This window comes from Natator depressus, chromosome 2, assembly GCF_965152275.1.
Source record: "Natator depressus isolate rNatDep1 chromosome 2, rNatDep2.hap1, whole genome shotgun sequence".
Lineage (NCBI taxonomy): Eukaryota > Metazoa > Chordata > Testudines > Cheloniidae > Natator > Natator depressus.
The window spans coordinates 255,708,114-255,733,261 of NC_134235.1; the positions used below are offsets into that span (position 1 = coordinate 255,708,114).

The 25,148-nt window shown below is 46.8% G+C and overlaps 1 protein-coding gene across 1 annotated transcript; it reads left to right on the plus strand.

The window, feature by feature from the left end:
- Window positions 1-8,662: 8,662 nt before the first annotated feature.
- On the plus strand, window positions 8,663-9,745 carry ACKR2 (atypical chemokine receptor 2). Its single transcript, XM_074943445.1, has one exon. It carries the CDS (start codon window positions 8,663-8,665, stop codon window positions 9,743-9,745), a length of 1,083 nt encoding a protein of 360 aa, XP_074799546.1.
- The last annotated feature ends 15,403 nt before the right edge of the window (window positions 9,746-25,148 follow it).

Genomic DNA, 25,148 nt, shown 5'->3' on the forward strand with positions numbered 1-25,148 from the left:
GGCACTGTATCCTGGAAAGCAATGACCGAAATGGCAGATAACCAATTGAAAAAGTTCCAATAGAGCTCCAAGAATGCTTCGGGATCTGGAAAATATGCCTTATGGTGAGAGACTATAGAAGCTCTATCGATTTAGTTCATCAAAGAGATCGAGAGATTACTTGATCATGGTCTACAAGTACTTAGATGGGGAAGAGATTTCTGACAGTACAGCTCTTTAATCTAGCAGAAAAAGGCATTACGAGATCCAGTGGTTTGAAGTTGAAACTAGACAAATTCAGATTAGATTAGATTAGAAATAAGGTATCCATTTTTAACGGTGAAGGTAATTAACTAGTGAAACGCGGGATGTAGTGGATTCTCCATCACTTGCACTCTTTAAATCAAAACTGGACGACTTTCTAAAAATGGCAATAGGTCAACCAGAAGTTATGGCTTAGTGCAGATGTTATTGGGTGTGGACCATGTTATGTATGAAGTTGGACTAGATGAGCCTCATGGTCCGTTCTGGCCTTAAATTTTATGAATTATGATTAGGTCACTTTGCTCTGCTCTATGCAAATAAGAAAACAGACCCAAAAAAAATAAAAAAAAAATCCAAGCACTCTTTTTCCTGTCCTGTTTCCTTCCCTTATCTGTTAGCAGACAAAGCAATCAGTGGAGAAGTTGCTACAGCAGAGTCAGATGGCTGGACTGTAACAGGAGAGGATCAGGAGAAAGCATTTGTAAGTTAATTTTATTTTAAATTTGAACCTCTGAAAAAATTTCCATAAGGGATTTGAGGTGTTTCCTTTTCTTCTTTTGTATTAGATGGTTTACTAGCTATACTGGAGCCTGATCCAAAGCTCACTGAAGTTAATGGGAATCTTTCCACTGACTTCAGTGGGCTTTGGACCAGATCCTAGATTCTTACCGTACATTGACATGGGAATAAAAAAACCCACAGCTGGCCTAGGTGAGCTGACTTGGGCTCACAGGACTCGGGCTCTAGGGCTGAAAAATTGCTGTGTAATGTTTGGGCTTGGGCTGGAGCCGGAGCTCTGGGACCCTGTGGGGGTGGAGGGTACCTGCTTGGGCAGTTAACCTGTGCCACTGTGAATTACACTGCTGTTTTTGGCAAGCTACTTGATCAAAGCTAGCCCACGGCTGCCTACACATCCTGCAGGCACCCTTTCTGAATGCAATGTAGACATACCCCAAAGCATGTAGCAGTGAGCACGGTACCTCTACATGAGGCCTCCTGGCCCATTTCACTTAGGGCCTGAACCAAAGCTCAGATGTAAGGGGGGTCTCTCCACTGATTTGAAGGGGCTTTGGATCAGGCCCTGGGATAACTACAGCCTCTTCTCTCCCTTAATCTCATCGTTTTAGCTGTGGAGAGAGAAGGACCTGGCTGCCTGGGAGCTCAGGGTACTGGGAGTAGAGCAGTGCTGGGGAAAGGCAAGAGGAGCTGGGGAGCTCCAGCTGGGCAAATCCGAGGCTGCGGGCCTTGCCAAAGGCCAAAGCAGCTACAGGGGTTGCAGACATGTAGCCCGGGGTTAGGCGGAGGCAGCTGGTCTGACTCCCTTGCCAGTGATGAGTGGCCTTTACAGACTGCAGTCTGCCCCAGTGAGAGGGGGCTAGATGATGACTGGCAGTAGCCACTGAAGCAAGGTGGGTTTAGAGGGTTGGGGGTTCCCCTAGGAGGGGAGACCCAGAGTAAGGGGGTACTGCTGGGGCAGAGCCCTGAGGTAAAGGGGCACCGGGGTCTGGGAGGGACACGGGGTCCCTAAGGCAGGTGAGACACTGGCCTGCAGAGGGCGCTCCAGGCTGGACAAGAGCTAATTCCCAAGATGACCAGCAGGCAACATTCCCCCTATTCAAACATAACATTTTTCAAAATGGCCGACAGCACCAAACTTTGACGCCAGCGGAAACGGGGACAGAGGGCAGGACCTAAACCCTAAATGGGGCATGGAAACCTGTCAAAAAATACATGGTAATGAATACTATAGAGGTTATACTATTTTTGGGATCTGGAAAATATGCCTTATAGTGAGAGACTAAAGAAGCTCTATCGATTTAGTTCATCAAAGAGATCGAGAGATTACTTGATCATGGTCTACAAGTACTTAGATGGGGAAGAGATTTCTGACAGTACAGCTCTTTAATCTAGCAGAAAAAGGCATTACGAGATCCAGTGGTTTGAAGTTGAAACTAGACAAATTCAGATTAGATTAGATTAGAAATAAGGTATCCATTTTTAATGGTGAAGGTAATTAACTAGTGAAACGCAGGATGTAGTGGATTCTCCATCACGTGCACTCTTTAAATCAAAACTGGACGACTTTCTAAAAGCGGCAATAGGTCAACCAGAAGTTATGGGCTTAGTGCAGATGTTATTGGGTGTGGACCATGTTATGTATGAAGTTGGACTAGATGAGCCTCATGGTCCGTTCTGGCCTTAAATTCTATGAATTATGATTAGGTCACTTTGATCTGCTCTATGCAAATAAGATAAAAGGCCAAAAAAAAAAAATCCAAGCACTCATTTTCCTGTCATGTTTCCTTCCCTTATCTGTTCGCAGCCAAAGCGATCAGCGGAGAAGCTGCTACAGCAGAGTCAGATGGCTGGACTGTAACAGGAGAGGATCAGGAGAAAGCATTTGTAAGTTAATTTCATTTAAATTTGAACCTCTGAAAAAAATTTCCATAAGGGATTTGAGGTGTTTCCTTTTCTTCTTTTGTATTAGATGGTTTACTAGCTATACTGGAGCCTGATCCAAAGCTCACTGACGTTAATGGGAATCTTTCCACTGACTTCAGTGGGCTTTGGACCAGATCCTAGATTCTTACCGTACATCGACGTGGGAATAAAAAACCCCACAGCTGGCCTAGGTCAGCTGACTTGAGCTCTAGGGCTGAAAAATTGCTGTGTAATGTTTGGGCTTGGGCTGGAGCCGGAGCTCTGGGACCCAGTGGGGGTGGAGGGTACCTGCTTGGGCAGCTAGCCTGTGCCACTGTTGGTTACACTGCTGTTTTTGGCAAGCTACTTGATCAAAGCTAGCCCACGGCTGCCTATACATCCTGCAGGCACCCCTCCTGAATGCAATGTAGACATACCCCAAAGCATGTAGCAGTGAGCACGAGGCCTCCTGGCCCATTTCACTTAGGGCCTGAACCAAAGCTCAGATGTCAATGGAGGTCTCTCCACTGATTTGAAGGGGCTTTGGATCAGGTCCTGGGATAACTACAGCCTCTTCTCTCCCTTAATCTCGTCGTTTTAGCCACACACACAGTAAAGAATGGCAGTATGTGGATGAGGGTATGACAGTCCTGGAAGGATCAAAACCTTCTCTGGGAAGCAGCATGCACAATCAGTCCCCATAAATCAGCTTATGTGCCAGATGATTGGAGGATAGCTAATGGGACACCAATTTTTAACAAAGGCTCCTGGCAACTACAGGCTGGTAAGCCTGATTTCAGTACAAGGCAAATTGGTTGAAACTATAGTAAAGAACAGAATTATCAGACACATATGAACACGATTTGTTGGGGAAGAGTCAACGCGGCTTTTGTAAAAGGAAATCATGCCTCACCAATCTATTAGACTTCTTTGAGGGGGTCGACAAACATGGACAATGGTGATCTAGTAGATATAGTATATTTGGACTTTCAGAAAGCCTTTGACAAGGTCCCTTATCAAAGGCTCTTATGCAAAGTAAGCAGTCATGAGGTAAGAGGGAAGGTCCTCTCATGGATCAGTAACTGGTTATAAGATAGGAAATAAAGGGTAGGAATAAATGGTCATTTTTCAGAATGGAGAGAGGTAAATAGTGGTGACCCCAGGGATGTCTACTGGGACCAGTGCTGTTCAAAATATTCATAAATGATCTAGAAAATGGGGTAAACAGTGAGGTGGCAAAATTTGCCGATGATACTAAATTACTCAAGATAGTTAAGTCCAAAGCAGACTGTGAAGAGTTACAAAGGGACCTCACAAAACTGGGTGACTGGACAACAAAACACAGATGAAATTCAATGTTGATAAATGCAAAGTAATGGAAAACATAATCCCAACTATACATACAAAACAATGGGTTCTAAATTAGCTGTTACTCCTCAAGAAAGAGATCTTGGAGTCATCATGGATAGTTTTCTGAAAATATCTGCTCAGTGTGTAGCGGCAGTCAAAAAGCTAACAGAATGTTAGGAACCGTGAGGGAAGAGATAAATAATAAGACAGAAATTATCATAATGACACTATATAAATCCATGGTACGCCCACATCTTGAATACTGAATGCAGTTCTGGTTGTTCCAGCTCAAGAAAGATATATTAGAATTGGAGAAGGTACAGAGAATGGCAACAAAAATGATTAAGGGTATAGAACAGCTTCCATATGAGGAGAGGTTAAAAATATGGGGCCATTTCAGCTTGGAAAAGAGACGTCTGATTGAGGAATATGATAGAGGGCTGTACACTCATGAATGGTGTGGAGAAAGTGAATAGGGAAATCTTAGTTACTTTTCACATAACAGAAGAATCACAGTCACCCACTGAAATTAATAGGCAGCAAGTTTAAAACAAACAAAAGGAAGTATTTCTTCGCACAACACACAGTCAATCTGTGGAACTCTTTGCCGGGGATGTTGTGAAGGCCAAAAGTATAACGGTTTAAAGAACTCGATACGTTCATGGAGGATAGGTCCATCAATGGTTACAAGCCAAGATGGTTAGGGATACAACCGTGTTCTGGGATCCCCTAGCCTCTGACTGCCAGAAGCCGGGAGTGGATGACAGGGCAGGGGTCACTCAATGATTGCCTGTTCTGTTCATTCCCTCTGAAACATCTGGCATTGGCCACTATCAGAAGACATGATACTGGGCTAGATGGACCATTGGTCTGACCCAGTATGACCATTCTTAGGTTCTTATGTTCCTGGGTAATGTCATTTCCCTGACAGGACTCACTATGGACCCCGCAAAGTAGCAGCGAAAAAGAGATCTCTTTATAGTGATTCAAATTGGATACTCAGGTTGGCATGTTCAAAGGAGTCCCAGGAAGTTAAGGTGTCCAACTCCCATTGACATTTATTGGGCTCCGAGTATATAACTCCATTGGACAACTTTGAAAATCCCAGCCTCAGAAAGTAAGGCCCTGTAATCACTAATCCCCTTTGAAATGCTTTGCCTTGCAACAGGTGGATGACAGAAGCAGATGGGTATTGGGAGAGAGAATAGGGTAATGATTTAAACACAAACTCTCGGTCTTCAAAATTACTAGCAAATATGTATGTATTCCCCCATTTTATTACTATTATCCCCACCCTAACATATTATGGCTATGTAGTATTGACTGGATTTGTATTGTCTGATCTTGCAGCTTTGATAATTTGTAAATTTGTATAATTCTATTGGTGATCCCACGAAGCTTGTGGTATTCAGAAACATATACATGCTGTTAGACATTTACCTTTTATTATTTTCCATCGTCTGTTTCTTTATGACAATCAATTTGTAGGGGGGTTTTTTGTGATTACTTACTATCTAATTTAATTCTATGCAGTGCTTGCACTCAGAGCACTGACATTTGGAGAGTTATTTTCCACCACATAATTTCTAACGTCCTCCAATTCTTTTCTTGTCTCTTGGATCTGAGAAAATCATTACCTTTTGCCTATGGAATTCACTGTCTCTTTTCTATCAGGCTATACACTAAGGCTGCAGACAATATAATATTGCTCTTTCCTTGCCCTAGTTTTAGGTGGGGATTCATTAGCTCCTGATTATATAACTGTTGCCACTTACAAAAAGTACTAATGCTACACTGTATGTTTTTCTCTTTCCCACGCCTGTTGATCTGGACTGACCTGGTTTTCCAGAGCTGTCAGGATTTGGGGGGACAGATTGCACATCAGATTCTAGTGAGGCTGTTGATGACTGTAAAAAGCTTCAGTTTTCTGCTGCTGATCACTCCCAGTCATTGCAGATATATAGGTAATATTCATTAGATTCATGCGGTATATACACCTTTGATTTTAAAGTTAGTTAGAATTGCAGGATATAGACAGACATAAACATACACACAGTATCTTCCTTGATTTCTTATCAACACATATGAATAGGCCTAGCCTAGGAACCTCTTTTAGTATCTCTGATGCCCAGGCACAAGTGAACTGTCCTGATTACAATTGCAATGCCTCTCAACATGCCTCTCAGGGTCACACACAGGTTACTTGACCTGCTAATTTTAACCTGCGCTGGTTTTGCTTAGCGTCAATACCTGTTCCTGCGCAAAAAGGCCTTGGGGAATGTCTACACTTGCCATTTAAAGCGGAAAATGTCCTTTTTGTGTGTGTGTGTGCAAAAACCACACTTGCCAATGACTTTTTGTAGTGAAACTCAGAAGTTTCACCTCAAAGAAAACCACCTCCACGAGAGGCGTACAGCTTTTTCTTTTGCGGTGATGTGCAGACCTGTTTTTCCTGTTTACAGAGCTTTTAGCCTCTGCAGGATATCCCAGGGCACTTAGGCAATGACTCTGGCCAGCAGCTCCGCTATTGTGATGCTAGGTAAACAGACATCCACCACCCCCCCCATAAAGTCCCGGGGAACTTTGGAAGCTCCCCTTCCTGTTTTCTTGGCAAGTGCTCACTTATCTGGCCAGGTGACAATGCTTGCTCCATGGAGCAGACGATCCCCTGCTTGGAGCAATGCTGAACTACTGGAGCTGATCAGTGTTTAGGGAGAGGAGGCTGTGCAGGGACCCAGGATGCTCCGCGATCCTCCCCTGGCCCTCTTCCCACAAGGCCCACCATCAAAATGGACAGAGCTGCGCTGTGGGATAGCTGCCCTCATGGCGCTGCTCTCATCAGCAATGGAAGTGCTGCAAATGTAAACACTCGCCTGTGAAAGTGAGTACACAAACCAGCGCTTTTCTTTCACCGGTTCACTGTCACTGTTGAAACTGACAGCGCAAAAACTCTGCAAGTGTAGACATAGCCTTAGTCTTCACTCCAAAACAGAGGTAGTTATCTCCACGTAAGATCCTGGAGGAGACAGGGCACTGCCATTTTTACCTCATCGTAGATCGGCGAGGTCCACCCCAGGTGTGGGTATAGGTCTCACAGGTCCCAGTTGAGCACCATCCCATGGTCACTCACCAGACTGTTGTGAGGGAACCCAGCTGATGTGTCCACTGTGTCTTAAGCTTCTGGAGCCTGAACAGAGACCATCTACCGCCCCATTTTGGGGGGTTCCCAGGCATAGTATCCAGGTGCAGACCCTTTGTCTGGCAACGCTCCTGAGAGCTACACCCCAATTCTAGTTGCCTAGCTCCTGGGCTCAGTGCTGACTCCTCCAGACTGACCCGTAGCTTAAACACACCCTCTCCCAGACTCCCACCAGAAGTTTTGAGCCATCTGGTTTACCTCTTCAAGGGTGCACATGGTACCAGAGAGCACAGAACACAGGGAGACACTTTGCCTACATTCTAACACCATCACTCTTTCACTTAACAGATAAAGCAGAAGAGAGTACAGATCATTTAGATCATAACAAACATCCCAAGCACAATGCCCCTCATTAGCTCGCCCTTCCCTTGGGAGTCCTTGGAGGACCATCTGTGTTCAGGCACGGTCCCCTGCTTCATAGGCTCCTCCATGCTGGGTTGCTTCTCCATCATCTTGATCTGGCCCCAAATAGCTCAGCGCCTCTCTTTTTATAACCTTCTTGTCCCTGTGTCATTAGCCTCAACAGGTGACCACAGACCCCTGTCAGGTGACTTAGTGCCAAGGTGACCTCCCCCTTGATTACCCGTTTCTCCTGGTGGGAAGCCAGTCTGTCATTCAGAACTATTCTATTTCAGCGGGAGAGCCCTTTAAGTCAAGAACCCTCTGTTGTTATCCATGTGCCAACACCCCACTTGAATCCTAGTTCTAGATGGAGGTTAAAAGACAGTAGAAAAGTGAAGACCAGCCTTACAATCAAAATGGAGTTTGCAATCTCATGTGGTCATATATACAGAGTTAATCATCTCAAACAGAATTCATACACTGTACAGACAGATCCCCCAAATCATAACAACGATGTTGATCTTGACTAGCTTCATCAAGGACTAAAAACTACCTGTGTCTTGGCTGCATGAGGATTTTACGTCAAGCTAGCTATCTTGACGTAAAATCACACCTCTTTTTGCAGTGAAGCCATAGCGTTCCTGTCATCTGTCATTCTCTCTTTTTATAAGGCCTCATGTACTTCTCAGGTACAGCATGGAGAGCAGCAGGCATCCCACACTGCCTCAGTGTTCCTCAGACCTGATCTGAGGGCTCCACTCCAAAGAGGCAAGAGTATAGTTTTGTCTCCAGAGCTGTTGAATTTTTGACACCTTGTGCAGAGACCGGTGATGTAGGCATCTCCACCAGGGACTGGGCTGAGGTCACCAAACATAGGCCACTAAACAGCTGGCAGAGGGTCAGTCACTGTCAACCTGGGATGGATTCAAACCTATGAAGTGGAGGTAGAAATCTCCATAGTAACTTACTTAGCATGCAAACCTCACTTTTCGTATGTAGATCAAAATGTCTTTTGAAATGCACTATTGGTCCTCTTTACTTTTTTATTGCAGAATGTAACAGAGGGGTCTCTTGAAAAGTTTACCACCAAGGGTGGCAACAGTACCAATGTCTACCATGCCGCATACCACAGATAACCCAGCCAACCTGACTGACTACGAGTACCAATACTTAGAGGAGGAGGATTACATCCAGTTTTTGCTTTGCACAAAGGAAAATGTCAAGGCGTTTGGCAAGGTGTTCCTGCCAGTGCTCTATACAACAGTGTTTCTGCTTGGATTGGCTGGGAACTGTCTACTCTTTGCCATCTTGATCAAATATACCAAGAACAAGAAAATGACCGAGGTGTATCTGCTGAATCTCACCGTTTCAGACCTTCTTTTCGTGGTAACCCTTCCCTTCTGGGCCATGTACGCAGCGTCTCAGTGGGTGTTTGGGAATGCCTTCTGCAAGATCATAAGTGTCATCTACACCACCAACTTCTACAGTGGCATCTTCTTTGTCAGCTGCATGAGTCTGGACAAATACCTGGAGATTGTTCATGGTTGGTCCAATAAAAACTTAAGGGCCCCAAGAAAGAGCTTCCTTGTCTCTTCAGTAGTGTGGGTTATTTCCATAGCGCTGTCTATTCCTGACTTTATCTTCATGCAGGTGCAGGATCTCCACAACGGGAGACGAGTTTGCCACCTCGACTATGGTCTGCACAACTCCATCTGGCAGCTTCTCTTTCAATTCCAGCAGATCCTGCTAGGCTTCTTCTTTCCATTCCTTTGCATGGTGTTCTTCTACTCCCGCGTAGCTTGTGTCCTCACTGCGTTAATGTCTCCTGGCAAGAAGAGAGCTCTCCGCCTGGTCCTTCTTTTGGTGGTAGTTTTCTTTGTGCTATGGTTCCCGTACAACGTTACCCTCTTTCTGCATTTGTTGCAAAACCTCCATGTGATTAAGGGTTGTGAAACTAGCAAGCACTTGGACTACGCTATGCAAGTGACTGAGAGCGTTGCCTTTATTCATTGTTGCCTCAACCCCTTGCTGTATGCTTTTGTGAACAAACGGTTCAGGTTACACTTAAAGAAGATTTTTGGGGCCATATTCAGGAGGCAGGATTTCTTTGTTCTCCAGGTGTCCGAGACAAGTCGTTCTTCTAGTAGGTGCACCGACCAAGTAGAAATGACAAGCATCACAAATGTGTAATGAATTTTTAGAGAATTTCATTGCTGTACATGTTTCATTATCACATATTGTACTGTTTCCAGCGTGGAACTCATTCTGGAGTGATGTATGCATAAGCGGTTGGAGCACAGACCTGGGAATCACGAAGGACCAAGTATTAATCCCAGCTCTAGCACTGGGATCAGTTGTTTTGGGCAAATCACAACCTGCCTCTGCCTCAGTTTCCCTATCTGTGAACTCATGGGGATGGTAATAATTTGTTGGGAGGATTTTTCTAGAATGGTGTAAATATGGAGTAATCCCACTGAAGTTGGGAATCATTTTTGCATTTACACCGGTGTGTCTGAGAGCAGAATCTGTCCCTGTAATCAGTCACAATGAGGATACTCCAACAGAATGGAATTTGGCCGTGCAACTAGAGTTACAAAGGGATTACTCTGGATTTATACTGGTGTAACTGGCAGCTAAAATTTGCCTGATGTTTGTAAAGCATGTGGGCCCAGATCTGGACTTCCAGAGTCTTTGGGCTCCTAACTCCCATTGAAATAAATGAAAGTTAGGCACCTAAATGCCTTGGAGAATCTGGGCTGTGGCGCAAACTGAGTGTGTGAGGCAGAGTGGCCTCCCTCCAAGCCTGACAGGGAGGAAACACTCCACATCTCCTGACTGGGCAGAACCAAGCTAGCCCTGTCCCTGTGCTAGAAGTGGAGGGGCAGGACAGGAAGTATAAAAGGAAGGCCTTCCAGCTAAGTTGGACTGGAGCCAGACATCTCTACCTTGCTGTGGAACTCTGGACCAGAGACCGAGCTGTGCAGTGCCCCAGGAAGAGACCAGCTGGGGAGAGGAGTTGGTGGACAGGGGTCCCATGCATTTACCCCAAGGAGACTGAAGACCTATGGATGAAGGAGCCACACCAAGGAAGGGTGGTTGGAAGTAGCTGAGGGGAACCAGACATTAGCCCAGTTATGTGGCCAGTAAATGAGTCAGCATGTTTCGGTGACTTCCCTGCTGACCCAGTGGTGGGACCACCCACGACTGTTCGGGCTCTGGGCTGGGACCTGGTAGAGTAGAGGGGCCTGGGTCCTCCTTCCCCCTGCTGCCAACCCCACCCCTGAGGTGGGGGGTCTATTCACCCCAGGCCAGAAGGCCTGTGGCTCTGCCCTGCCCAGAGGAGTAGAGCCCCAGACTACGTCTGCTGTCTGCTCCAGCTTGAAGGATGTAGCTAAAAGCTGCTCTTTACTCTCCCTGGCCAGAGGGTCAAGGCAATAGATTGTAGATTGCTATCTGCCTCTGCCAGGAGGCTGGGCAATAGACTGTGTGCTGTTCTGTCCTGACCACAGGGTCAGAGCCCTAACCTTCTTAATGACTGCTTACTATGTGACATAGTGAGGCCGAGTGGGGAGGGACAACCACAGAACCACTGCACTGAGCAAACTGAGTTCTCAGTATTATCAGCGAGGGCGTACACAAACACATACACACAGAGAGATCTGGATTATGTACAATTTAGATGTCTAATACAGTGAAACCTGGTGTAATGGGCTGTCCACCCCACCCCGCACAAGAGTGGAAGTGGTTAATGGAGGGCAAGTGGGCCAATTAACCTAGTAGATTGAATACTGAAAGGAAAGCCCTGATTAGAGGAACAGGTTTATCTGTGAAGGAACAGGCGAGGCCTATATCAAGCCAGGTAGCTGGCTACAGATAGGTAGTGATTGCTGGGAAAGGCTGCAGGGAAGTAGACTGCAGTCATTCCCTGAGTGGAGGGAGGTGGCAAACCCAGAGAGGGGGGAAGCCAGATAAGTAGGAAGAAGCCCAGGGAAACAGCAGCAAGAGGTAGGAGTATGCAGGGACTGTGGTTGCTTGTTATAGAGTTCCTGGGCTGGAACCCGGGCTAGAGGGTGGACCTGTGTTCCCCTCGCAGTCACTGGCAAGTGGAAAGGGCATTGGAGATGCTAGGCAGCCAGTGGGTCTGGAAGGACTCTGAATTCCCTGGAAGGGGAGGATCTTAGTGACCCAGCCCGAGGGCCAAGCCACGAAGAGGAGACTGCAGTCCCTGGTGTGCGAGGGGCTGCAGGGCAGGATAGTACAGGAGAAGATCTTGCCAGAAGGGAAGCACAATGCAGAGCTAATTCCCAGGACAGCCAGCAGGAGGTGCCACTAGCAGTGAGTGAACCCTGTGACACCTGGTCTACCAGGCCCCTGCCCTGCTGATCACTAGGATTTCAGTTTTTCCAAATGCATCACACTCTATTATGTGGCTACTTGTAACAATAGCTAGAGAAATATCAGATGCAGTGCCTTTGGTGGCTGCTGTTGATGGATTTCATGATAAATCCTTCCCTTACCCGTACTGCACACTGACAGTGGCCCGGTGACTATGCAATCCTCTGAATCGCTCCCACACACCCCAACCTCTCTAGCTCTTCAGGAATGGAAGCTTCACGTGATTCTTAAATATGTATGTCCCTTTCAAGAGGGAGACTGAAGGCCTAAGGTAAAATCTGGGTCAGCCAGCACTGCAATAAATGCTAGTTGTGGTGGGTGGCAAAACTTCAATGGGCTTCAGTGGCAGAGGCCTCTATCTTTGAGGTCAATGTCCCAAAAATCCTAAGGATGTTTTTATTATGCATCCAGTGAAAGGTGGTGAGGGTTTTGGAATCACCATAATTGCTTTATTGCCGTTAGATTTGCTCTAACAACGAGGAGGACTTGTGGCACCTTGGAGACTAACAAATTTATTTGGGCATAAGCTTTCGTGGGCTAAAACCCACTTCATCAGATGCACGGAGTGGAAAATACAGTAGGAAGATATATATACACATAGTACATGAAAAAATGGGAGTTGCCTTACCAATTCTAACGAGACAATTCAATTAAAGTGGGCTATTATCAGCATGAGGAAAACATCACTTTTGTAGTGGTAATCAGGGTGGCCCATTTCAAACAGTTGACAAGAAGGTGTGAGTAACAGTAGGGGGAAATTAGCATGGGGAAATTCGTTTTTAGTTCTTGTAGTGACCCATCCACTCCTGGTCTTTATTCAGGCCTAATTTGATGGTGTCCAGTTTGCAAATTAATTCCAGTTCTGCAGTTTCTTGTTGGAGTCTGTTTTTGAAGTTTTTTTCGTGAAGAATGGCCATTTTAAAGTCTGTTATTGACTGTCCAGGAACGTTGACGTGTTCTCCTACTGGTTTTTAAATGTTACAATTCTTGATGTCTGATTTGTGTCCGTTTATTCTTTTGCATAGAGACTGTCCGGTTTGGCCAACGTACATGGCAGAGGGGCATTGCTGCCATATGATGGCGTATATCACATTGGTAGATGTGCAGGTGAACGAGCCCCTGATGGGGTGGCTAATGTGATTAGGTCCTATGATGGTGTCCCCTGAATAGATATGTGGACAGAGCTGGCAACGGGGTTTGTTGCAAGGATAGGTTCCTGGGTTAGTGTTTTTGTTGTGTGGTGCGTAGTTGCTGGTGAGTATTTGCTTCAGGTTGGGGGGCTATCTGTAAGCGAGGACTGGCCTGTCTCCCAAGCCACACCAGGAAGAGATGAAGACAAATAGCAAGCAAGGAACTCCTTAAAAGTGGAGGGAGGGAAAATAACAAACATGGACTAAACTACTTACATGAATGTTACAGTGTTTTGTTTAAGTATCAATTATTGCCCAAGCAATGGCAGGCCTTACACTTCACTTGAAGGCATGCCTCTGTTTGCCTGTAACAGCGTAACTTTGAAAAACCACGTCCGATCAATTCCAAAATGGCAGAGAACGTTCTAGACATGGGCAGGCAGCACATGCTTGAGTTTGATGGCAATCGGAAAACCAGGAGAGGGGGACACAAAGACTCCCCTGGCCTGTGGTTAGCAGCCTCAGCAGGTCAGCCACCTCTGTAATTGTCTATAGTACAAAGAAGTGGCGGATGGTGGCAATTAGCACCTTCCAGAATAATACACACCCTCCCCGCCACACACACACCTCAGCTCTGCCCATCATCCCACGAGAGTTTAGCATGTTGAAGCCCTCAATGACTTCTCTCAAGGACCAGTGCTGTAGTCATGCCGGAACGGTGTTCGCCTTGTTTTCTGGGAGCAGGAATGATGTTCCAGTTCTTCTGACAAGTGTTAGCTTGCTGCAGAGGTGCAATGAAAGGAGCCCCCCCACACCCGTACCGGGAACCCCAGACTCATTAGCGAGCCACCATCTCTCCTTCTGGAGCAGGGCTGGACGTGGATCTCTTCATGAGTTCCAGCACTACTTTCTTTAGGACTCCAGCACGGTCTCAGACTGAAAGAAAGAAAGGGTGGGGTGTGAGGGGGAAGATGGGCATGGGGGGTACACAGAATCCCTGACACAGTGGGGAAGGGATGAATGGGGGATAAAAAAAGCCCCTGGCAGCAGGTGAAGGGGGAACAGGAGACACAGAGCCCCGGGCATAGGGGGAGGGGATGACTGGAGGATACACAGTCTCCAGCATGGTGGAGAATGTTGGGGGGGACACAGAACCCCTGGAATGAAGGTGAGGATGGAATGGGGGCACACAAAGCTCCAGGCACCTGGTTAGGAAGGAATGGGGGGCACAGAATCCCTGGCATGGGGGTGAGCGTTGGCTGGGGTGGGGTGTCACAAAAAGACCCTGACATATGGTGAGAGGGAAATGTGGCCGCCCAGAATCCCTGGCCTGGGGGTGAGCAGGAAATGGGGGGCACACAGAGCCACTGGCATAGGGATGGGGTGGGGAATGGGGAGGGGAATGGGGCATGCAGAGCCCCTGGCATGGGGAGAGGGGGAGAAAATGGGGACACACAGAATCCCTGGCATGGGGATGAAGGGGAAATGGGGGCACACCCAGAGCCTCTGGTATGGGGAGGAAGGGGGGCACCCAGAGTCTCTGGCATTGGGTTAGGGGAGTATGGGGGACACACAGTCCCTGGCATAGGGATGAGGGGGAAATGGGGGGGCACACAGAGCTCCTGGCATGGGGAGAATGGGGGCACACAATCTCTGGAGTGCGGGGGAATGGGAGCACACAGTGCCCTGGGCATGGGGGTGAGAGGGGAATGGGGGGCAGACAGAGCCCCTGGTTTGGGGGAATGATGTGAGGGAATTGGGGACTCAGAGCCCATGGCATAGGAGAAGAATGTGGGTCCCTGGTTTGGGATAATGGGGGTCACACAGAGTCCTTGGCATGAGTGGATAACTGAATGGGGAGGAGTTACACAGAGGAAGGGAGTGAGGGAGTTGCAGAGCGTCCCTGCAATAGATGTGGATGGGAGTCTGGCACCCAGGGAGCCAGTGGTAGGAACAGAGGAATGCAAGGTGCCCCGGTGTGTTCAGTGAACTCTGTTGACAGAGGCAGTGAAGCGTGCGACCCTCTGCCTTACTTTGGAAATGTTCCTTTGTAACTAATTTCAGAGTAGCAGCCGTGTTAGTCTGTATTCGCAAAAAGAAAAGGAGTACTTGTGGCACCTTAGAGACTAACCAATTTATTTGAGCATGAGCTGTAGTGAGCTGTAGCTCACGAAAGCTCATGCTCAAATAAATTGGTTAGTCTCTAAGGTGCCACAAGTCCTCCTTTTCTTTTTGTAACTAATGGAGAAGGGGCGAAGTTCTTCAAAAAATGAGCATGTAGATGCTGAGAGATCAATTCTGTCATCATGGGGAATGGTGACCTCCTGAGAAGCAAATAGCCTCGCCTGAAGGTCACATCTCGCAATAAAGGATCAGGGTCAGTCCCATTACTAAAGCCAGAGAAAGGAACAGAAAATGTGGTATCACCAGCATCGCCTCTAAATAAAACGTTCCCCTAGGTATTTGCGGAAACAGAGACAGGTCTTTGAGATAAAAAGTGACCGGCCTTGACTACCAATCAAGATCCATGTCCAAGGCCACTATGTAATTACCCATAACAAGGACACAGCCTTGGACAGAAAAACACCCACTGTTAACTATTAACTGATTCACATTAACCGGGGTGGGGGATTGGCAGGTGCAAGGTTAAACTAGGGTGGTCTGATCTTCAAAAGGTGCTGATCGCCTGCAGCTCTGATTGGACAGGTCCTAACTGAAGTCCATCTTGAAACTAGATAATTAAAAACGAGCCAGTTTCCCCTGGCTGGGAAAAGACTATTCGCTGGATTGGTTTTAGAACTAGTTAGAAGCATTTTACCAATGAGGACTGTTATCCGCTAAAATCTAGGGCACCCTGCCTATAACCTATCGAGGGCTCAAGGTGTGACCTGCTTAATTTAGGTACCCCCACCCTTTCCCTACTGAGGGCTTAGGGTGTAAAGCATCTACCCTTACCCTCGGGGCACAGGGAAAAACCTAGTCAATTTAAGTACCTGCCCTTTCCCTCAGGGCTCTATGGATCTACAGGATCTTTTCCCAGTGAAAGAGCTTTCCACGGCTATGCTCTAAACATCTATTTATTAGCAAAACAACACAGAATATGTACGCCAAGCAAATCTATTATGCTCACCACTCCCAATATACTGACAAACGTCACCTGATGGCCAGTCAGGATCCACTCATCTGGGGGTGCCGGTGATGCCTCTTGCACATCACGGTCATGCAGAGGGGTCAAAGTATTAGCAGCTTGGTGTTGAGCTGCAGTCCGGAGATGGTTCCCCCAAAGAGAATTGGTTTTTAGTTACATTATACAGGTAAAATTAGCTACCTCCTTTAACTTTACTAAACCAGTCACATTGTTCAATACCCTTAGGTAGCAACATTTAACCAATCATGCATTGGCACCTATGTTTCCTCCTCCCTGCTCAAATCTTTTTTACATTTTATCTTTCGTGCCTAAATTGTAACTTCTTTATGACCTTCTTTGTGAGTGCAGATGGTCAGCATACATTCGCTGGTCAGAGCTTAGCTTATCTATTTTACCATTTGTTGAGGTCTTTCTGTTTCCTCCCTAAACTTCCAGAGCCTGTGTGTTTCTACTGTACAACCCGTGGTGTTATAACTCTTGTTAGGGACATACCTGAGGTGGGGGTTCCTTAGCAGCAGGGGAGCATTTTTCTTAATTTTAGCGGTGAAAACCCTGGGTTTCACCCAAGGTTAGTTGAGGCTAGTTTAGTATGGGGGCGAGTTAAGTCCCAGGCCTACAAGACAATCCCCTTGGTGCTGCAGTGCTAATCACCTCTGAAAATCAAGCTACATCTCTGTAGGCGCTCCAGTCGGTGCATGGGATAGAAACGTTGCATGAAACGTTCAACACTTACTCCCCAACTGGGCAATCTGTTAGGGAGTAGAACAGTGGAAGCTTGGTCACTGGGGCAGGGGTGATGGACTCTTCATAAAAGTGGGGGGACCATGAGCCCCCCCCCCCCCATGGCCCTGCTCCATCTCTCCTCTTCCCCCTGAGGCCATGCCCCCAGCCAAGCTGGAAGTCAGAGCCTGTTGGGGAGTGGGGGGGCCCGAGAGCAGCCCCCGGCCCGGGTCCCCACCCCCCTAGGTCTCCCACCCAGGGCAAGTGGAGGGTACGTGGCTCCTTACAGCTGCCCACGCAGACCCTCCATCTGCTCTGGGCAGGGAGCCCAGGGGGCGGGGACACAGGCCGGGGGCTGCTCTCTGGCCCCTTCCCCCAGGCAGGTGAAGGGTCTGCGGCTCCCCACAGCTGCCCCGGCTCCCTGAGCCGCTCTTACGGGGGCCAGGCTCCAGCTTCTGGCCTGGCTGGGAGGCAGGGCTTGGGGGGAAGAGGAGGGGCAGGGGTGGGGCCCTTGGTGAAAAGTGAATGGGCTAGGCCTGTCCACTTTCAAAAGTGGGAGGGCCATAGCCCCTTGGCTCCCCCTGTTCTTCCACCCCTGCACTGGGGACATAATTAGATTAGACAAAGTAGTGGCAAATGTCCAGTGCTGCCCCACTGCTGGCCTTCAGGTAGGTCAGTGTGAGGATGGTGGGTCACAACTTGCCACACTTATGCGTACTGCCAAACCTCATTCAGTCCTAGGGAAATCCATTTGCCCAATGAGAGGGAAGGAGAAAGCGAGCCACTCCGCTATGAGCTACTGGTTTCACTCTCTCCTAAACTGTTCACATCTATATATGGAGAGGGTGGGCAGGACAGCCCAGGGAGTCTGACAACTCCGGACCTAGGTCCATATTTAAAAACATAGGGTGAGATCCTCACTCCCACCCTGCCCACTTCACACTAAGTAAAAGGACCAGAACAATGTAAAGGGAGTCTTAAACCCTTTTTCTGGCCCAGGGAGGATTCACACAATGCAGGTAGGGTTGCCAACCTTGCAGGATTGCCCTGGGGTCTCCAAGAACCAACGATGAATCTTAGATTGTGTCATGCAATCCGCAGTACAAGTAGGGCAGTACTCTCGAGTGTGCAGTACCGGCAAGAGATTTTTAGTGGGTACGGGGTGGTGGGTACGGGGTACCGGAAAGATTTGGGGCTCCCCCCTCCCCCAAGAGGGGGGTGGGGCTGCACTTTGCAGCTGGGGACGGCATTCATTCTTTGTATGGCTTTAACAGCACAATGCATATGCTAACAAACTTTAACAAAGCCCTTGTTTAAGTTTGTTAGCACATGCATTGTGCTAGTAAAGCCATATAAACAAGGGGTTAAAGTTTGTTAGCATATGTATTGTGTTGTTAAGTTGGTCAGGAGTCTTCAAGAAGGGAGGGGTGGGGGGGACAGAAGGTGTTTAAACAGTGTTTTTGATTCTGTTTCTCCCCATTGGTCTGAATTATCCATGACATTCATACTGCATCACATCAAGTCCAAATCATTAGAGGAATGCCTCTGCTTACACTGACGAGAGCATGTTTGGATTCTGATGTCAGCCCAGTTCTGCAGCCTGACAGGAATCATGTGTTGTCCCCAGTGTACACAGAATTCTTCTTTGCAGCCAAACTAGTCGAACATGCATTTTGTTAACTGGAACTGGAGCAGCAAAACAAAGAAAACAAATGCCTCATTGTTGATCTTTGTGGGTGAGAGAACTATAAGTGAAGATTAAAATGCTGGACACTGACAGCCTTAAACCAGCTGCCTCAGGAACCTGTCAAGAACTTTGCTGAAAATATGTTCCCCATCTTAGCAACAGATCTAAGACTTATCACACATCCGCCCACCTTTATTCGAATGAAGCTCCTTCTGATCTGACAGCTTAGGCACTGTCATTTCATCCAGAACAATTTACAAACTTGGAACCTAAGCCTGTAAACCCTTAATCATTTGATCAATCCCATTGAAGACAATGGGACTATTTGCATGTCTATGGACCACTTTTGTGGTAAGAGTTTCAGGACTCCGTTCTTTTCCTATAAAGGAAGTTGAATCCACCATTGAAATGCAGTGTTTGGGTACAATATCATAATGCAGTTTAGGATACAGTTCTACTTAAAATGTGTCTTTTAATAAGTCAGACATATGCTGAAATGGCTCCTCACCCAACTCTCATATTCCATAAAAACAGACTGAAATACTACATATTTAGGGAGGGGGGGAAGTGAGTAGTTAAGCATGTCGATATTTGTATATACAAACACCCATTTCATCACTGTACTGGAAAATGTAGCTGAACTTAAGTTTCTATGGAATTTGAAGAAAATTTAACAGCCCCAATTGTTTTCTATGTTTATCAGTGTGAACCCGAAAAAAATTACATGCCTTCTAAGAGAAAAGAATCAGTGTACACTTACTGAAAAAAAAAATTCCTTCCAACTGGTGTTCAGAAGAGTGCTACAAGACACATACATAACCTCATGAGCAGAGGGCAGAGAAGAGACCCTCCCACATTATGACCAGCGGAAAAAAAACAACAATAATAATATCTAAAAGAGGCAGAGGTTCACAGATTTGCAAATCTAAAAACCTGTGTTATGCTTTAAACCACTCAGCACATAACTTTTTAATGTTCAGAAGCCTGGTAACTGCAAAGGAACACTGAAACCCATTAACCTGAATGGTTTCAGAGTAACAGCCGTGTTAGTCTGTATTCGCAAAAAGAAAAGGAGTACTTGTGGCACCTTAGAGACTAACCAATTTATTTGAGCATGAGCTGTCGTGAGCTACAGCTCACTTCATCGGATGCATCCGATGAAGTGAGCTGTAGCTCATGAAAGCTCATGCTCAAATAAATTGGTTAGTCGCTAAGGTGCCACAAGTACTCCTTTTCTTTTTATTAACCTGAATGTGTGCCAGGCAGTATGCCTCACTGACTAAAGGTGCAGTTACATCTGAACAGCTAAAAATTAACCTTGCCCTTTTAGACTAAACAGAGTTATGGCACTGGCTCCATCTCTGTTGTTACATAACAGATAACAAAACTCCAGTGGGGCATGGTGCTGGCACACAGGGGTCTCGGGTATGTGGTGTGATTTTTCAGAATCTCTTTTGGGAATAGTCATGTAGGTGAAATAGCTGGTACTTATGATTATGCTATTCTATGCATGTATATTCTTCTTGGTATCTGAAGTTATGAATATTAGCTACGTTTACTACATGTTTGCTCCTGTCGTAAGGCCCACACGCTATTTAGCCAGCACATGAAGGGACAAGTCAAGTTGAATGGTTCATTAAGGAACACTTAGCTCACAGTCGACCCTGGAAAACGCCTGCCTACACTTAATGGACTTTTTGTGAATATTCTAACTAGAATATGGGTGGGGACGTGTAACTTGCCCATGTGACTCCAAATACCGTCTTTCACGGTAAAACCAGATTTCCCTTTACTTGGCAGAAGCTAAAAGGCCCTGGCCTGGAAATATCTCCATTTTGCCTCTTTCCTGATCCGGTCTCTGGCCTATGAACATATGGTAATGGGAGCATTCTAACCAAGGGACTGAGGACTTTAAAGTAATCTGGAGCCTTCATACTTCCTTGATCCTTTGCAGATGGATTTATGGGTTGGATATGGTACGGAGACTGCTCTAGCTTCATTGATTGCTGATTTCTCACTTGCAATGGATAAAGATCAGATGTCTGCTGACTTTCTCACGAGTCAGCAGCCTTTGATACCTGTGATATAAGCAACATAGCCCTTGCTTGAGTGGTTTTGCTCCTTCATCTCCAAATGTCAAAGCCTGTTCCCATTGAACTCCATAGCAAAACTCCTTTTGATCTCAATGAGAACCGGATTTGGCCCCAAGAGATCAGAGAATGTGATTTTGCTTGTCTGTCCAGAGACAGTTCTCATGCATGTTCTGCCAGGCTGGTTTTGATTGCCCCTCCTGTATGTCATGCTGAGGAAAATAATAAAACAATGTGGGCTGTAGTTCTATCAAGGTGCACAGGGGACACACAGTTCTGTGCCTCTTTTCCATCAAACCCAGATGGCTCAGCACCTTTGCTTTCCTAGTGCCTGGCGGAGAGCAATACTTAGATAAAGGCAAGCTAGCAGAAGCTTAGTTTGGACATAAGGGAGGCACTGATAGTGTGTTAAGGGAAAGTGGGGTGATTGTCCTTCCTATTCTTTCATTTAAGAAGTTTTCAATTTGGGGTGCTGCTGGCTCCTCAATGACACCTGGAAGTACAGGTGACACCAGGGGCTCAAAGCATCAAGTAAAGGGGGATGTCAGAGGGGACGGGGAGGAATCACATGCCCTCCCTTGTGTCCCTCCCACGAATGCAGTACTGGCAAGAAATGATTTCTACTTGCACCAATGCATGCAATGAAACCTCCAGGAATACATCCAACCCAAACTGGCAATCCAAAGTGCAGGCACTGGGGGGAGACAGCCACAGGCTGTCCCCGGGGGGCCCTATCACAAGCCCTGGCACAGGGGGATGTGCTGGGGGAAGGGCTGGGTATGGGAGGAGCATGTCAGGGACAGGTACTGCAGAGTTTCTGGGTAATGCTGCAGCCTGGAGGGTAGTTCTGGGAGGCTGCCCTAACATAGGCCCCCAAGGCTGTTTAAATTATGCTGGGGGGCCTTCCAAACCCTTGGAGTATCCCAGAATTGGGAGGGCACAAAGGGGACTTAAAACTACCTTAACCTCCCTTCCTCTTGGGTTTCAGAGTAGCAGCCGTGTTAGTCTGTATCCGCAAAAAGAAAAGGAGTACTTGTGGCACCTTAGAGACTAACCAATTTATTTGAGCATAAGCTTTCGTGAGCTACAGCTCACTTCATCGGATGCATTCAGTGGAAAATACAGTGGGGAGATTTACATACATAGAGAACATGAAACAATGGGTGTTACCATACACACTGTAACCAGAGTGATCACTTAAGGTGAGCTATTACCAGCAGGAGAGTGGGGGAGGGGGGGGTTTGTAGTGATAATCAAGGTGGGCCATTTCCAGCAGTTGACAAGAACGTCTGAGGAACGGGGGAGGGGGGGGGAAATAAACATGGGGAAATAGTTTTACTTTGTGCAATGACCCATCCACTCCCAGTCTCTATTCAAGCCTAAGTTAATTGTATCTAGTTTGCAAATTAAATTCTAATTCAATTCCAATTCAGCAGTCTCTCGTTGGAGTCTGTTTTTGAAGTTTTTTTGTTGAAGTATTGCCACTGAGGTAGGTCTACCTGAGCTGGAAATTATACCTCCAGCTACAGGATAGACAGTCAATCTAGGTCGCACTGTTGCATTTGCTGTCAGGGCTAATAAAGTCCTATTTTTCTTGCCTCCTTTCTGCAGGGTTCATGGATGCAGGATGGGTGCTTGTTTGCTTGGTCATTTAAAGTCAGCAAATGGAATAACATCTGGGGTATTAATCCACCTGCAGCCTTTTCTCCCACTACAGGTCCATTCTCATCCTGATGCATTGGGGAGTGTATACAGGTGGCTATGAGGGTTTTACCATTGACTGAAATGGGAGCAGGAGCAGTCCCAGACTGTATAAATCCACACACTCTAGTAGGCTGAGGATATTCCCCTTAGTTTTGGTGAGTGATTTATGGCCTAAGGAGCCAAACAGATGAAGACAAGCGCACATTTCAGCTGCAAAGGCATATCAGCTTTCAGGGTCATCTTTGCTGTTCTTGCTTGGCTGGGAGACCTTGACCTGTTTGTTGTCTAGATTGAGCTGATTCCGCCCTGGAAACGAGGTTTACTTTTTGGCCAGACTGTCAGGCTGCATCACTGAGACTCATTAAAAGTTATGAGGTATTTTTTTCTTAAAACCAGTTCGGTTGTTTGCCCCCACTGTTCCTACTGGGAGGCTGAAGGGACAGAATTGAAGTACAGTAACTGTGGAAGACAACACAGTGCAGCATACGGAGCAGCAAAGCAAGCAAAAGAGATACCAAAACTAAGAGTTACAAATAGCATATCGTATGTGGAAGCTACCAGGAGGGGAAAAGACCAAAACAGGAAGAGGACAGGAAACTGAGTAAGGAGAAAGAGAGAAAGAGACAACAAGATAAGTCAAAGGATATGAGGGAAAAAAGAAGGCATATAATGTATTGTGGCAGAGCTCCAACCTTGTCCCCATGGGTCCCACGCTTCCAGGCAGTTTATGCTAGCCTCAGAGGCTCACTGTGACCCTCCACGTAGCCCTTTTCTCCCTCGGGCCAGGGTTACAGTCTACTGAGCCCTTTTCATCATAAGCCAGCAAGGAGGTTGGTGAGAGAACTCCCACAGTCTCTGTTGTCCCTATAGGCTTATTTCATAATAGTTTAGCCTCCTGTCCTGACAGGGGCCTGTCTTCCCCTCCCAGGAGGTGTTTCTGTAGTGGTGGGTTGGGGGGAAACCCGGCCCCGCCCTCTACTCCGGGTTCCGGCCCAGGGACCCTACTGGCAGCAGCTGTTGGCAGCTGACCTTTCACTGCCAGAGTTGCTACATTTCCCTGGGCCACTTCCCCACAGCTCTCCCGCTTCTCTCTTCTTCACCCTTACCGATGGCTTGAGGGTGTCTTCATTACTCAGCCCTTCAGCCACACTTCCTCTCCCTTAGGTCTCCTCAGCCTGACTGGAGTGAGCCCTTTTATAGTATCAGAAGGGCCTTAAGTAGAGTCAGGTGGTCACATTAACTTAATGGCCTCACCTGACTCTTTGCAGGTTAATTGGAGTCAGGTGTTCTCATTAGCCTGGAGCAGCCCCTGTTCTGGTCAGTCAAGGAACGGAAAACAGCTAATCCAGTGGCCAGTAGATCTGTCTTCTGCTACTCTGTTGTACCCAACTGGCCTGGGTCTATCACAGTATAGACAAAGCAGGTTATAGCTGTTATGATTGAAGTAATAAACGTCACATCACAGACAGGATAAAAAACAGAGAAAATGAAAATTATAATTAAAGTAGCAGAAAAGTACCTGCATGTTCGCAACTAAGCAGTAGAATGACTCCATGCTTTTTTAAGTGAAGAAAATACTGAAGGATAAATAGAATGGTGCTATTTACTGTTGGAATGCACGCAGCCTAATAGGACCGGGACAGGAACTAAACAAAGTGTCCTTGGTAATGATACCAAACCTGATATCATTTGTGTACAAGAAACATGGTTAATAGGAAAACTAGAGTTCAGAATCCCAGGATATGGCATCTATAGGCAAGACAGAGAGGTAGAAAAGAGAGACGGAGTTTGTACATTAATTAAGGAAAACCTAAATTATCTTGAACTTGAAGTGAAGTCACTAAGTATAGAAGATAATGCTAGTGAGATTCCAAAGCAAAATCTGCATCTCTGAGACTATGTAATGTATGCAACCCCTGCGGAAAATTGGAGATTAAGGATTTGATGGAGATAGTTGAAGATGCAACAGGCTCCTGTATTATATGTGGAGACCTAAACGGACGTAACAGATTGTGGGGAAGTGGAAAAAGTGATTGTTGTCAGAAGTCACTGGTGTGGTGCTCTGCTCTGTTCAATGTTGATAACAGTCGGCTGTGTTAGTGTATTCCCTCTGTGTGCTGCCCCGGCTCTGCAGATCGCTGGCACAGCAGACCCCAAGAGAACCCCCAATGACCACAGACTCTGGTAAGGTACAAAGGCACCAGGACAGGTTTATTGCCAAACGAAACACAGTCTCTCGCTCCCCGGATCAGATGTCTACAGTTCTGCTAGTACATATGTGCTCTCTGACAATGGACTGGCTCAGTCAGTGGCGAGATTTACCACTGCCCCCTAGGCCAGACAAAGACATCCACTCAGGGATGCATTCTTATACACAGGCACAAACAAGTTACACATCACTCCTGGCGCGTAGAGGTGCAACCCCTCTAGGTGGTAGGGTGCCGCCTCTTACAAAACAACTCTACCATATTACCTTCCTGCCTCTGTCTTTAGGATAGGTCAGCCTGTCTGTGGGGAATGTGCTAGTACCGGAGTGTTCTGGTCCTATTCTGGCACGTATTTCCATAACTAGTGCCCAGTACCTTTTAGGTACGTGTATTTTTGCAACATCAGCCCTCTTCTTGCCAGATTCCGTGAGCAGGGCCTGCCTCTGGCTCACAGCTTAACTGTGCTTTATGTTAGCAAAGTCTTGACCATTATTTTAGTTCAGGCCTTAGGC

What these genes read in the sequence shown, in the direction of transcription:
- ACKR2 (XM_074943445.1), top strand. Translation starts at nt 8,663, where the DNA reads ATGTCTACCATGCCGCATACCACAGATAACCCAGCCAACCTGACTGAC.